The sequence below is a fragment of the Coenobita brevimanus genome, chromosome 20 (assembly GCF_032717465.1).
Source record: "Coenobita brevimanus isolate Jiangsu-jjx chromosome 20, ASM3271746v2, whole genome shotgun sequence".
Lineage (NCBI taxonomy): Eukaryota > Metazoa > Arthropoda > Malacostraca > Decapoda > Coenobitidae > Coenobita > Coenobita brevimanus.
The window spans coordinates 2,063,756-2,078,936 of record NC_136973.1 but is presented as its reverse complement, the minus strand read 5'-3'; the positions used below and the strand labels follow the sequence as shown (position 1 = coordinate 2,078,936).

Here is a 15,181-nt window from a genome sequence, read left to right as displayed (position 1 = left end):
GTACAGGTCATTCCACCTGAAACAATCAAAAGCTTGTGTTATAAGTACATAGGGTAGTTTTAAAGAATTCAGTGAATAAGAAAAATTATGGTAATGTTGCCCCAAACATCTTTTGTCCCTCAGTAGCCAGATACCATGCTACATTTTAGATATTGCCTTATACTCAGATAAGAGAAAAGTTATTTCTTTGGACCATCTGGCTGTGGAGCTGGCATGGGACTGATTTAGTTGGATAAAATATGACAGGATGATTATGGGACAAGTCTCTTATTAGCTGAGGGATTAACTTAACCAGACCTAACAAACATCATGGAGTTTAACCGACCAGTAACCTAACCTGAATCTGAAACTAACCTAAACCTAACCAAGAATGGAGAAAAGAATCCTGGAAAAAAAAAAAAAAGGGCAGAATTCTCACAGGTTCTTATAACTCAATGATACAGATGCAGGAACATTGGCATACCACTTGTTTAATTTCAACTGTAAAGCCCAAGTTTCCCAGACCAGTTCATCTCCTCATTACAAGGTTGCCCGTGTTCACCATGCTTCTTTTTCCTTGTGGTAGGTGGGGCGCTAACCATCCACTCACTCGATGTAGTGCTGCTCTCGGGCGTCTGGCCTTTCCTCTCCTCCCATCTTTCCTTCTTTCTTCTTCTGTCTTTCTTCATTCTTTCATTGTCCTTCTGCCTGCGGGTGACTTTACACTCCCTCTTTTGTCTTTCTTTCCTTCATTCTTTCTTGTTCCTTCTGCCTTTGGGTGACCCTACACAGAGTGACAAGCCGAATGGTTTACTGTACACCAGAAAACCATTTAAGATGCTGGGTGGTAACCATATAACGGGATTATGGCCCCTGGTGGTTTAGTGGGTAATTGCAGTGCTCCAATAGGATTGAGCTGTTGGAGGTTTATATCCAAGTTGTGTGTGTGTGTGTGTGTGTGTGTGTGTGTGTGTCCGACTCTGGGCATAGGCTTCACAGCCTGTTATCAAGGCCCAGCAGTCCTCCTACATACCATACACTTCTACATGTCACCACTTCGGCACTAACACCCACCGTCTATATTGAATACATGCTAGGGCTGTCTCATACAGGACTGGTGTATTGGTATTAGTGGGGGTATTTTTACGACATGCCGGCGGGTCTTCTGGTAGATCAGTAAAGCCTGATTCAATGAAATTCAAATCCTTAAACTGCTCCCTACCCCAGTCGGGATTCGAACCTGGGTCCGTTTGGACCGCTGGCCACCTCTCTACCGATTGAGCCACCGCCGGTTGGGGTTATTGCTCACATAATGCCACTCAAGGATGAGTGAGGTTGGTCACTCTCATCTTAAATGTCAGGACCAACTCACCTTGCCCCAGGCTCCTACACTCCTCATGGGGCAACATAGGATTGAATGATAGATAGATAGATAGAAAGATAGATAGATAGACTTACAATCCCTACAGAGTCACACAGTTTTGAGCATTGTATAACCATAGTAGCACCAAACCTCACATATGTCACTTTGCAGGTTTTTATCTTAGTCTCTCCACCCACAGACTACACCTCAGCAAGCTATCTCATCCCTCGTACCCCTTTCGTACTGATATCCATTCATCCATCTATCTGTTGCCAGACGCCTTAATCCCGTAAGGGGTTGCCGCCGTTTCACTGCCCTGCTCCCAGCTCACACCCTCCTCTCTCATATACCTCTCCACTCCATCCCTCCATGTCATCCTTGGCCTCCCCCTCCTTCTCCCACCCTCCACCTCACTTACATACACTTTCCTCGTTAGTCTCTTGCTCTCCATTCTCTCCACATGGCCAAACCACCTCACTATGTTTCTCCTAACGCATTCTGTCACATCAACATCCACACCACAACGCTCCTTCACTTCCTCATTTGTCAGTCCGACTCTCCATGTGATTCCACATACTCCTCCCAAATAACTCATTTCCACTGCTCTCACTCTTGTGTCCCTCCAACAAGGTCCAAGCTTCACTTCCGTTGTCTGTTTGGTATGGAAGTATAACAGCACAGCAGTTATGTACCTTTACCCCAACGCCCACACCACGTCACCTTGGCAACCGTGTTTATAGTGAATTTATAGTGAATTCGGTAATAGGATTATTCGCCCATTCTGTCTTATCTTTACACTGGTTATTAAGATTTTTACAATGATGAAAGCTATACTGAATCCTCTTTCCTATTAAAATTGTCGTGAGTGGTCGTATGCTGTTATCTGATCTCTGCGTCATTGTGCAGTACCCTATAATTGTATGTGTGTGTATCTATCTATCTGTATATTTATCTATCTGTGTATCTGTCTGTCGATCGCTAGACGCCTAAATCATGTAATGGATGGCCACAAGTGACTCATCTGTCACCCCATCTGCCATCAGACTGCTGTCTCTCAGACTCGCAACCCTCCCACTCATATTCCTTTCTACCCCATCCCTCTATCTCATCCTCGGTCTCCCCTTCCCCCTCCCCCCAAACAGATACACTCTCCTAATCAGCCTATCAATCTCCATCTTTCCCATAGGACGAAACCATCCCAAAGTATTTCTGTTCATGCATTCCAGTGCATCCACATCAGTACCAAAACACTCCTTCACTTCCTCTCCACATGTTCCTCACATATAAATCTGACTCACCTCTCATACCATTTAACAAAATTAGCAAGGGAAGGGATAAGGGACTGAATAGGGAGGCTGCCAGAGACTGAGCAGCATAGAAAGCCACCATTAGGTGGCCAAAAGGCCAACACATGCAAGCATGTTGGAGCCTGTGTAAGGGTACAATATGAAGGATGTTCTTGGAGTCCAGTAAATTACAGTACAGAACACTCAAGTATTGGAAATGAGAAAATGGGGTTACAGTATGCCAAGGATGGTGAGGTACTGATATGTGGAGATATTAATTACAGTATAACGTCACTTGAGAGGATATAAGTTCATTGAGCATCCAAGAACTTTAATGAGGCTCCAGTTTTTTTAGATGAGATTATTTTTCAGAATGTTGAGGGATGGACAGTCAGCTAACCCCACGGGATGCTCTGCCATGGCTCCTTAAATGGGTTGGCTGCCCAGATCCACATCAGGATAGTGGATATTTTTCTGAACACAGACTCCTGCACTGCACTTAGTGCTTTCAGGTCCTCCCCTGTTGTTTCCCTCTTTGCAGAATCTGGTGTGTGATGTCCCTTTCCACCTATTGCATGGAATGGAACTATGAGCTCCTTCACATCTGTACTCTTACCTTGACCAACGTGTGACTCCCACTGCTGTCTCCTGACAGTCCTTCACTGATCCACAAGCTTGCCTTGGGCGAGACCACTCTTCGTTATTTGGAGCATCCAGGCTTGTCATGCCTATCTCTTTACCTCCCCCAGCCTGACCCTGTGGCTCTTCTCTCCCCTGTTCCCTCCTGGGTGGATATGTCCTAGCTCATCTCCCTCGCCATCCCAGTGCCATTCCTGAATTTGTGTTTGGGTCTTAGATATTCCTCAATATGGATTCTTCTTTGTATGGGAGTTTTTTGAAAATGTACATGAATATCTCCTACTCCCTTCTCATATCCCATGCTTTGATGACCTACTTTGAGGATCTCTCCCTCTGCTAGACCAAGTCATTCCCAGGATAGCATAATTTTCTGACCTCAGAACTCCATGCCATCCTTCAGTCCCTCATGTTTGTATGGGGGTTTCTCCTACCAGTCAGTTGGGGTATGCAGCTGGAGCATGTATCCAGCTCAGGGAATATGGATGCCCCTTCCCTGCATAGTCCCAGGTCACCCTTAAGAAAGATGTAATGCCCATTGGCCCACCAAAAATTTAGTAGGTGGATGGTTACCATTGTCCTTGGAGTTACTACCGTGGGAGTGATTTTGGGCCACGGCCTAGTACCTGGCCTTGCACAATGCTTCCAGGCGGGGAACTCAGCCATGTTTATTAAATACAATAGTCAAGTAGTGTGGAGAACTGTGTGCTGTACTATGCTGACCTGCACAGGAAGCTCATCAACTGGAGGAGCCAGTCATTCATCACTAAGTTTTTCCATTGTCACCAGGACAAGAGAGGAATGGTAGTGGAAGGTGAACAACAGGGAGGAGCAGCACCTTTCCCTGACGACAATAATGCTTCTGTGGGTGATTTCAAAGGCTTTATGAGTGAGGTTGAGGAGGAGCAACGACTACCGCCTAGTGACCCCAACTACCCTCCCCCAGGGGGTCAGTACAACTACCTACAGCCTCGGAAAACACCTATCCTTCCCAACAGGCTCACCAACACTCACCTTAAAGGTCAGTAAATTATTCATAGTATCAAAACAATTTTGGGTTAATTTTTTAGGGGCACTTTTCCAAGGCTTTTATTTTTTCCCATAATTTCTTTTATTTGTCCAATTCAGTTTTGGTCCAACACAGTACCCATGTGACAATATTCCTGTGTTGGGTGCAAGGGTACTGTACATACATGCACACATATACCTGTACTGTATACTGTACACACACACACACACACACAAAAAAAAAAAAAAAAAAAAAGTCAGGAATTACAATTCTCTATTTAAAAGAGTTACAGTTTTATTGTAGTTTGCATCACAGAATGTCATACATTTGTGCAATGCTTAAAAGTACCCTCATTGCTTTGTAAATCTGGATCTGCTTCTTTTTACATTCCAGTGTTTTTTTTTTTTTTTCCCTCCAAGCACTGCTGTCTACAAATATTCCTGTAAATTAATAGTCAAGCATTAACTTAAAGTTTATCAAGAAAAATAGTTTTTTTTTTTTTTTAAATATTGCACATCAACATCAACATGCTTATACCTAGCAGTACATATAAAAATACAGTATATAAAATAATAATACATGCAATGTGTTAATTAATTGCAGTTTATCGTTGTAAGCACCAGTACATAATTTCATTTTAATGACAGTAACTGCCGATAAACAACTACAGTATATCTCGGATATAATCTAGTAAGTACAGTAGAGTAATATACAAGATTCAGCTTTGCCTGCACTATAAGCACATTACCAACAAGTGTATTCTACTATCCATGGAATGTACAGGGTGGTCCATAATATATTATACATCACAATACTAGTGTTTTGTGGGAATGGCTCAGTCAGTGCTACCACTGTCTACCCTGCAGTATAATACACTGTTTTCTGTTTACACACATACACGCGCACGCATACATGGTCTCTCTCTCTCTCTCTCTCTCCTCCTTTTTTTTGCCACCACAGGAGTGTAGGGACCCAAGGCTAGGTTGCTCGGCATCTGATTTTTAACGTCCATTGCCTGCATAGCTAATTAACAATATCATAAAGCAGCTAAAATATCAAGGCTCCTCACACCAGCAAACTGGGGCTTCCCCACAACACACAAGACAAGAGGGTGCAATTTACAAACCACCATGTATATGCTGCCAAAGAAGCCATAGCTCAAGCTTGGAATTCAGCAGTTTGAGAAGGAATGTTGAAATATGAAAGGTCAATAATAATTTAGCCCCCTCAGTTTGGTGATTTCAGTTTTACTCTTACTATCTCCAGATAATTTTATTCAGTTTGGGGACTAATTTTTGAGCTTGAGAGGGTAGATAAAATAGTTTGAGGAGGAATGGTGAAATATGAAAGGTCAAGAGAGTATAACAATCACTGTCATTGCTGTTATGTGTTTTCTGTTTTATTCGTGGTATCTCCAAGTGATTTTATTCAGTGTGGGATATACTTTTCACATTAGAGGGAACAGATATTACCTCCATTAACACCTTAATAGCAGTATATTTTCTCTCAGCTGAATATAATCATCTAGCTGTATCAAGAATAAAATATTAAAATTCTCAGACAAAAGGGGTTAAGAAAATTGCTATAAAGTACAATACATCCTCGTTCTTCACAGAGATTACATTACATGAACACCAACAAAAAATATAATAATAATAATAATATCCACGAAGTAATAAACTCTTAACAGGGGGCTTCACAGTCATAATTTACCTATGTAATGGCATAAAAACCCCTTGTAGTATCCAAAAGTATTGGCAGACATTTAAATCTATTTGTATAAAGTGTATTTTGAGATGACTTAGCAATAAATTTTGTCAAATTATCTCAACATACACCATACACTTGTGTATTTTGTGATGTTTTATGTACCCGCAGAAAGCAAAGCCAGCGGTCTGAGTATCCTAAAAGGCGAGGGCATACTGTACTCATTTCACTTTGACTTGGCCTACGATTTTCAGTGCATAATTGTAAGAGGAGACTGACACTAGAATATGATGCTAGTCTTGAAGAAAAGCTATGGAACAAGTACAACCATAGTAATGTCTTATTCTGCCATTGAGTTACTTGACATAAGCTGCAAAAGAATGAAAATCTGGGCCAAGTTAAGGCTAAAAGAATGTAGAGTTTATGTACCCACTATTACATCTGGAACACTTCTGGATCCACTGAAAAGATCCAGAAAATCAGCCTTTTGAATGGGGTGAATTTCTGCAAGCTGAGTAAAATTGTTCCTCGTAATCTGTCTGTACTGTACCGAGATGTCTTAATCCCGGAAGGGGTGGTCACAAACAAATTGTCTCCATGTCACCCTGCCTTCCATCAGTCTGCCCTCTCTCCAGCTCAGATCATCCACATTCATATACCTCTCCATGGTCTCTGCCTCCCCCTTTCCTCCTCCATATCACTTACACTCTTGTAACCAGTCTTTGTTAAGCTGGAAAAAAATGTGTAGTTCTTTATATTTGGCCTAAACACTAACAATGAGTTGTAGCCTTTTTGTTTTTGATACTTTAGGTTTCTCTTGGGCATATTAACACTGATTGAAGTTTGCCAAAGTAAAATGCAAAGTAAATACTTCTCAACCAAAGATTTAAGAGTCCTGTAAGCCTTACCATGTCAGTCTGATTACATCATCATAATCATAATCTTCATCATTATTACCATCATCCTGACTCCATTTTTCCACCTAAGGATGAGTTGAGGACTCCAGTCACAATGTGCAAAAATTACCATGAGACAATTTATAATGCACTGAAAGTATAATCAGGTGAAATTTCTTAGTAAGCTCGTAGTTACTAAGTATTTCACTCACCATACAAACAGTCAAGAAGGGCCATTTTACTGTATAATTCACTCATCATACATACCATCAACAAGGAAATCAACGTGAGCATAATGTCTTCGCATCCAAACGTCTTGAAACTTACGATACCCAACAACTACAAGGGTGATGAAGGCAACGACGAGTATGATGCCAAATATAACCGCTGTGTAGTTTACAGGTTCACTTTCAGGGGTGGCACCTAGTTTGTCTACAGCAGCAATGGGTTTAAAGTGAACTACATTTGAGGTTGTATTTGTGTCATTTATGTTGGTAATATTGATTGATTTGTTGGATGATTCAGCACTGGTCACTGTTGGTTTAGTGGTTGTTATTTCTGAGTCTTCTGTATTATTAATATTATATGCAGGTGGCAAATTGTAATTTTTCATATCTTTCGTATTTTTACCTATGAGCTGTGGGATGGGTACACTGTATTGCTTCCCTCTGCTTGTCATGCCACTTTCTGATATGCCTGTTATGTTTTCCTTACCCATCACTTCAGCTAAAGGAAAACTGGTGGTCTCACTTGTGGTTGAGGAATCAAGAGAAACAAGTTTGGGCTCTGGCAGCTCAACACCTTTCCTTGCAGAGACAGACTGAGATTGCAACTCTAGTTCAACACCTTTTCTTGCAGAGACAGAAGGAGTGGACGACTCTGGGTCAGCACCTTTTCTTGCAGAAACAGATGGGGATGAAGACTCTGGATCAGCACCTTTTCGTGCAGAAACAGAAGGGGTTGATGATTCTGGGTCAGCGCCTTTTCTTGCAGAGACAGATGGGGTTGAGGACTCTGGATCAGCTCCTTTCTTAGGCACTACTGAAGGTATGTTGTGAACTCCTTTTTTAGGTACGACTGATGACTTACTTCTATCAACTCCCTTCTTCCCTGTGACTGAAGACTTCCCTATAAAGGAATTATCAATATTAGTAAGGGAGAAAGGACAATATAATGATTTAAGTTAGGCATCAGTATAAAGCATAAGATGAGGTGAACAACAAGAGTGACTGATACGTGCTGCAGGAGAACACTTGTTGTTTTTGTGGCCTCAAGCTTAGCTAAACATGAACTTAGTGGAATGCAGGCTGAAACCGTCCTTCTCCTGTAGTCCACCAATCTGCTCTCAGAGGAGAGGGAGGGAGTTAAGGGATATATGTAACTGAGCTGTGGAGATGCCTTGTTATGTCAATACTGCCACATGAAGATGTCCATTTCCAGTACCAGAACACAGTGTATGTCCTCACTATAAGTTGCATTTTTTATGATGTATTAAATCCACAGTATACATTATTACAGAAAAATTTCATGAAAGTATTCCACCATTACCTATTATGTTTATATGTCAGTTTCCTCCAATTTCCAGCCTCCTTTGTGTAAAATTGTGGGTTTTAGAATAAAACCCTCTATTTGTGAGCCCTAAGAAAGTAGCTACAAGGTGCTACATTCTGATGGGACTTATCATTATTATAGAACAAATTCCATATTTAAAACAAGAATTGTGTGTATGTACTGATAGAACTACATGTATCTGCAGAATAGACAATATGTTAGTAGGCTGAAGAGGTTAGGTAACAGTTTTCCTCTTACCGTACCTTCAGCATCATCTGTTTCTGGTTCTGTTGCCATTGATGTTGCATCTTCCTGGCTCATGGATGCTTTGTCAGTCTTTTCATCCTAAAAATATAATGACAAATACAGTTCAGCGTATTGAAGGCTATATTTAACTCCTCCAGTAAAAAAAAAGAAAGAAAAAAAAAAAGTCTAGCTTTATTAAAAATAATCACCTGAAGATAACAAGATTAAATAAAAATATGCCACTGGACTGAAGGAGTTAACATCCCTGAGAAATCAGTTTGGCATATACTGTATCATAAGCATCATAATAAAAGATGAATGTCAAACTAAAGCCACTGTGAAACCATTAAAGTAAATCTGAAATTTATTTCATATCAGTTCAACTACATTTTATTCCAAATTAAAGTTCTCTCTTGGGGGAAAAAAAAAATCCTAGAAGAGGTAGAATTAATAAAACTTGCACACATAAGCATGATATATAGTGTAATTAATAGAAACATTTATGAGAATTTTATATGGAGGGAAATGCATTATAGGTGGAATCTGACATTGCTGAATACTGTAGTCATCTGCAGTATGATGACATCTTTTCAGATTTTATTCTTACTATTTCCAGACAGTTTTACTTAGCCAAGGCAAGATTTTGGAAGTGGAGGGAGTTAGATACAGCTTTTATTCATCCATCCATCCATCATCCAATCCTATCCTGCCCCATGAGCAGCGTAGGAACCCGGGGTTACGCAAGTTGGTCCTGTTATTTAAGATGAGAGTGAACAGCTCTTTTTACTAGGATTTTTCTTAATCTATCTATTGACAAACACCTTAATCCTGTGAGGGAGAATAAAAGTGTCTGGTAGCAGTAAGAAATATGAAAGTGCCATTCTTAGGCTGAAGAGTTTAAAGGAAATTCCAGGTGAGGAGGCATCTGTTGTAACTGTTCACCAATGGATAAAATTATGTGCAGTTCACCTTCTGTATGATGGCCTAATTGGGGGGGAGAGGCTTATGTTATGTCAGATATTTCATTATTCCCGATGTTCAAGAATGTGGGCTGTAACAAATCTAGGTTTGGTCTACAATAAATTTAATTCGTTGGTTGTCCAGTGAAAGGACAAATGTTCACATTACTGTTTTTCAGTATTCTGTGGATCTGTACTGTGCCTTAATACTGTACAGTATAGGTGTACAATATCGTTCATTCGTTTTTGAAGGCTCCAACATGCTTGCATGAGTCGGCCTTGGTCACCTAATGGCAGCTGTCCATGCTGCTTGATCTCTGGCAGCTTCCCTATTCAGTCTCTTATCCCTTAGGTCACACTCAGTGACCTCGTCCGAGGTCTTTTTTGATCTGCCTCTCGCAGCCCTACCCCTAACATTCACACTTCCCACTTTCTGCACCCAATTATCATCCCCCATCCTCTCCACATGCACAAACCATCTCAATCTGCCTCTCCTCATCACAACAACAATACACTCCAGTCCCAGCCTATGCCTCAATTCTCCCATCACAAACCTAGTTGTCCCAGGCTTCACCCTTAGGGACGCACTGCACATCCACCTAATCGTTGTCAATGCTGTACTTTTGAGCCTGCGAATATTACATATTTTAAAATATATTTTCAGTAAATAATGTACAGCACTACAGAACATAAGAAAAACAAAATGTTAGTATTTATTCACTACGCCAGTCAGTCAGTCACTGTATGACCTTGCTATATCAGTTCTTTGCTTGCTTTAAAACAAAGTTTATTCGGTAGGGTCGTGTTGGCTGATGTATCTGAAGTTAGGATTAACAAGGTTTGATATAGCAAAGGTTTTCAGTACTGATGACTTTAACAGTAAATATTCTGGCATAATTTCATTCCTTGTCCCACAAAGAAACATCCAGCATTGTAAGGATTTTACATGGTTATGAGAGAGCAGATGAAAAATAGAAAAACACGAGTGTTATGATTATTTAGATCTGTTCCATCACTGTTTCTCTCAGCATACTATAGTCAGTTTGTTTTTGCCTGATAAAACAGAATCACTTGCACAACTTGAATACAACGGCATGGTCGCATAAAATTTGATGAGCAGTTGTTAGGTAGGAGTGAGTCTCCTGGGTCACTTGTCAATTCAACCCTCCAATCTGACTACGACTGGCCTTCATCTGAGCTGAAAGGGGTTAGGGATCTTCATCAGGCTATAACAGACAAGCTATATACAGATACACACCTGCGCAGTGTTGTGAAGAAAGGTTGCATTTGCAATATAATTTTCATCGGCGAGAAGGTCAAGATGATCTGCTGTGGCTGCCTTGGTTAAGGCCAAGTCAGGTGACTGGAGGTCTTCACTTTCCATATACTGGCAAGTGACCACCACTGCCAACACCAAAACACGGCCACATATTCGTGATGCACTCTTCATGGCTAACATACTGAAATGCAAAGTTGAAAAAATAGCTTCATCATGATCATCAATCTCTTTACCCATCTGAAATGAGTACAGTAAAAAAAATAAAAAAAAATAAAAAGAAGGAAAAAAATCAGTTTATTGGCAAGCGTCCACCACCACTCTCAGCACCACAACACCACCACATCATCCTATCACACTTCTCAAGGGCAACATCCTGAAATGCAAAGTAAAGAAATAGCATCGTCATAACTGACCTTATATTTTTCCTCACCAAAGATAGGGTAAACAGTTTAGGAAAATAATGTTCATCGTCATTTACTCACCTGACACTGTTGGCTAATTTATACTGATGGTACTAAATTTATGAAACTTCTTTCTGAATTTACCCATGCAGTGCCAGAGTACTGTACACATACTATACAGTAAAGCAGTACATAGCTGTGCTGTATACTACCGGTATATAATTACTCATTACTTTGAAGCATCTTGACACACACAGTTGCAATGGACTTTTCGTGGATTGATTTGACTGTCATCCAGTACAGTATTAACTACGGTACTGTACATCTAAATATTCAGCAAGTCATGCGGTAGTATGGCAATAAGAACTCTCTGGTTGTTGGTTTTGTTGCTAAACTTCTGTCCACCTGACTGAGCAGATATGTCAACTGTAAGTAAGCAACTGCCCATATGGGGTTGTCCCTTAGGTTTTCTACATTGTTGATGTGTCTTTGTGTTAGTGTGGCATATGCTGTGCAGTGCTCCAGTTTGTGTGCTATGTTGTGACGGCCTGTTCTACAGGTGGACCTCTTGGGTCTGAATGTGCTGTAGACTATACACAGTGGTCTGAGTCCCAGAAATTGCCCAAGGTTTTTCTACCATGTAAGCACTACCAACGGCATAGGTTGCCTCTTACCTGTAGCTTAGTCTGTGCCTCTGTGCTCCAAAGGGGGCAAAATAGAATTGGCAATTACTATTTATATCCAGCAAAATTCTGATACTGGTACCAGTGCAGTGAAAGCTCACTTGGTGTGCAATAGACTTTTGCTTTTATCAAACTGGATTTCCCCCCAGTTAGTCTGATACATTTAGATTTTACACTATGTTCATTCCTAGTTATTACTGAAATTATTTCATGGGTATGCGGCCAGAGCAGGTGTCTGGCTCAGGGAAGATGGACACCCCTGCCCTGCATAGTCCCTGGTCACCCTTGGGCAAGGTGTAGCACCCGTAAGCCCACCAAAAAAGTAGTAGGTGGATAATTACCATCATCCTGGGAGATACTGCCATGGGTGTGACATGCAACCAAGGCCCAGTAGCTGGCCTTCCACAACACTTCCAGGCAGAGAACTTAACCACATTTACCACATTCCATGGCCAAAGTGTGGAGTGAGACTACTGCTCATGCATATCTCCTGTACTCGGCTCACCCTTTCATGGGGTATGCCTCCTCCATTTTCCTAAACCTCATCATAAGGAAGGACCCTTTTCCAACCCTGGTGAGGCACTGTCCGTCACAGGAAGGCAGCTGCTTGCTTGTGGTCAGTGGATCTGCTCAGTCAAACAGACCAGGGTAGATGGACAACTATAGCTAGTGGCAAGTGATAACAATGGGGTGTGAAAGCACCCTCACTTGCATGGGACTCAAATCCACCTCGTTACTGCAAGTCTTAAAAGTGAACCACCACCATTTGATGACGTTTTTACTTCCTTTCGGATCCACACACCACGACTTACTGCTATATAAGTTAGCCCAGAAATGATGGATGACAGATTGTATGTAGAAATGACAAGTTGTGATAACATTGGTCCTTAGGCAAGGTCATGGAGTGTGACCTAGGGAATAAGTGACTTGACTGAGAGGCTGTCAGAGATCAAGCAGTGTGGAGTGTTGCCATTAGGTGACCAAATCCAACACATGCAAGTATGTTGGAGTCTTTATAAACAAATGAACCTAAAAACCGAACCAGTGGCCTCGGAATTGAAGAGATGATCAGTTATAGAGTCTGGACACATGTCAGGGTTGGATTACAGGCTGTTGTTTTCATAGACGAGTTCCAGCTATTAACTTAGCATGTTTAGTAACTTTTCATTAATTTTTCTGCTGGAGAAGAACACCAAGCAGTGGCATCAGCATAACTAAAAAGCTCTGCCATCCACTGCAAATATCTCATAACTCCCACCTCATCCTCCTACGGAAGATGGACTGCGGAAGGGCATCTTCAGCCTGCAGTCCATTGGGTTCACATCCAGATGAGCCAGTGCATCACTTGTAGATTTCCAAAAACTGTTGATACTGTATTATCAATAAGGGGAATAAAGTAGGTCTACTGATATAGAATTCTGATCTTTATCTGAAATGTAGCTTCTAAAATTAATGGCAACAGAACAGGAAAGCTGTACATCATTTGATATAATCCTCCAGTTTTTGTGTTTGTTGGAGCTTTTATCACAAACAAATCGCCTCCATGTCGCCCTGTCCCCCGCCATTTCATTGTCCTGCTCCAAGTTCACACTCCCATATCTTATATACCTCTCCACTCCATCCCTCCATCTCATCCTTAGCCTCCCCATCCCTCACCCCCCCTTCCACCTTACTTACATACACTCTCCTCATCAGTCTCTCACTCTCCACTCTCTCCACATGCCCAAACCACCTCAGTGTGTTTCTCCTGACATTTCCTGTCACATCCACATCCACACCACATAGCTCCTTCACTTCCTTATTTGTTCGTCTGTATCTCCATGTTACTCCCCATGCAATGCAACCTATAAAAGTGTGTGTCATTCATACAGCTGATAAAGAGATTTCCTTTATTTTTGCATTCATGTTAAGCTGAGTTGATAACAAAACTGTCCTGAAAGTTTGGGGTCTGCAGGTCAAATGGTCTGTTTTTTATGACCTTTCCGAAATATGTTCCAAATGATTACCTCGACGCCACAGGCATTCCTGAATGCGAAATTGTCAGTTACACTGACACACTCCTCTCTTGGGATAGCTCTGATCTTGGCCTTGATTTCTGCTTTCAGGTCTCTGATTGTCTGGGGATTGTTTTCATAAACATGATCTTTCTGATGACCCCACAGATAGAAATCTGGGGGATTTAGGTTGGGTTAGTGTGGGGCCCACTCAGGGTCACACCTCCTACTGATCAGTCGATCCCCAAATCATTGCAGCAGCCACATCAACTTTTGGTATGAAGTGTGTGGGGTGGCCCCATCCTGCTGGAACCATTGCTTCCCATGAGTAATGCCCTTACGTCTTCCTAGTGTTATGGGTTGCATTCATTTTGGGACACCTTGTAGTATATACTGTACCATGAAACAAGGACATCACTCAGTCAGCATCCAATGAATACAGTTAAATAAAAAATTAATAGCAAAGTCAAAATTATCGTCTCCTGCCATATTCATTGGTTTCTCATAGAAGGACTGAATCTCTCCTCTGACCAGACAAGCATAACATTTCCTTTCGGAATGAAAACTGCAAAATTATATTGCTTATTGGACCACGATGTCTAATCTATTCTGCATCACACTTAAACTGCAAGCAGCAGCAAAATTCGGACAAACTGGAAGGAAGCTTAATATCAGTCTGACCCGGTCATTCTTCCTCATGTTCACACACTCATGGCTGCTCATGATGTAGATAAGATCGTTAATTATTCCTAAATGACTCAAAACATGCAAGAGAAAGTGAAACTCACGTCATGGCAGAGGGAGAAGTAAACACTACTCAACCTGCATCGAGGTTACCAAGCAGTATATTTCTTAATCCTTACTTGCACCATTTTTCTAGTTTCGCGTCACGTTTAGTTGATTTATTTATCAACATAGCTGTATTAGCTTGTCAGTAAATCAAAGTATGCATTTAGTTAGAGTAACTGTGCATTGCTAAACAGCATTAATTAAAAGCTATGCAGACCCTCTTACAACTGCGTAAAATTTATCTCTAGAACACTTTCCCATATGTATAATGATGTAAGGTATTCTACTTAGTTTTTTTCATATTTATTTTGCCGATGAATTACGCTTGTGATTCAGGTAATAACAAATCTTTCAGTAAGAAAAGTTAATGATTGTGCCAGAGATCATTTCCAGCATCCTCGAG

General features: G+C 41.1%; 1 protein-coding gene across 1 annotated transcript; it reads right to left on the bottom strand.

Annotated features, from left to right (window-relative positions):
* Positions 1-4,643: 4,643 nt before the first annotated feature.
* LOC145391873 (uncharacterized) lies at positions 4,644-14,797 on the bottom strand. The gene is made up of 4 exons (XM_080266366.1): positions 14,778-14,797; positions 10,891-11,092; positions 8,691-8,772; positions 4,644-8,004 (listed from the first exon to the last, which is right to left on the bottom strand). Exons 1-4 carry the CDS (start codon positions 14,780-14,782, stop codon positions 7,127-7,129), a joined length of 1,167 nt encoding a protein of 388 aa, XP_080122492.1. The 5' UTR covers positions 14,783-14,797; the 3' UTR covers positions 4,644-7,126.
* Between the last annotated feature and the right edge of the window lie 384 nt (positions 14,798-15,181).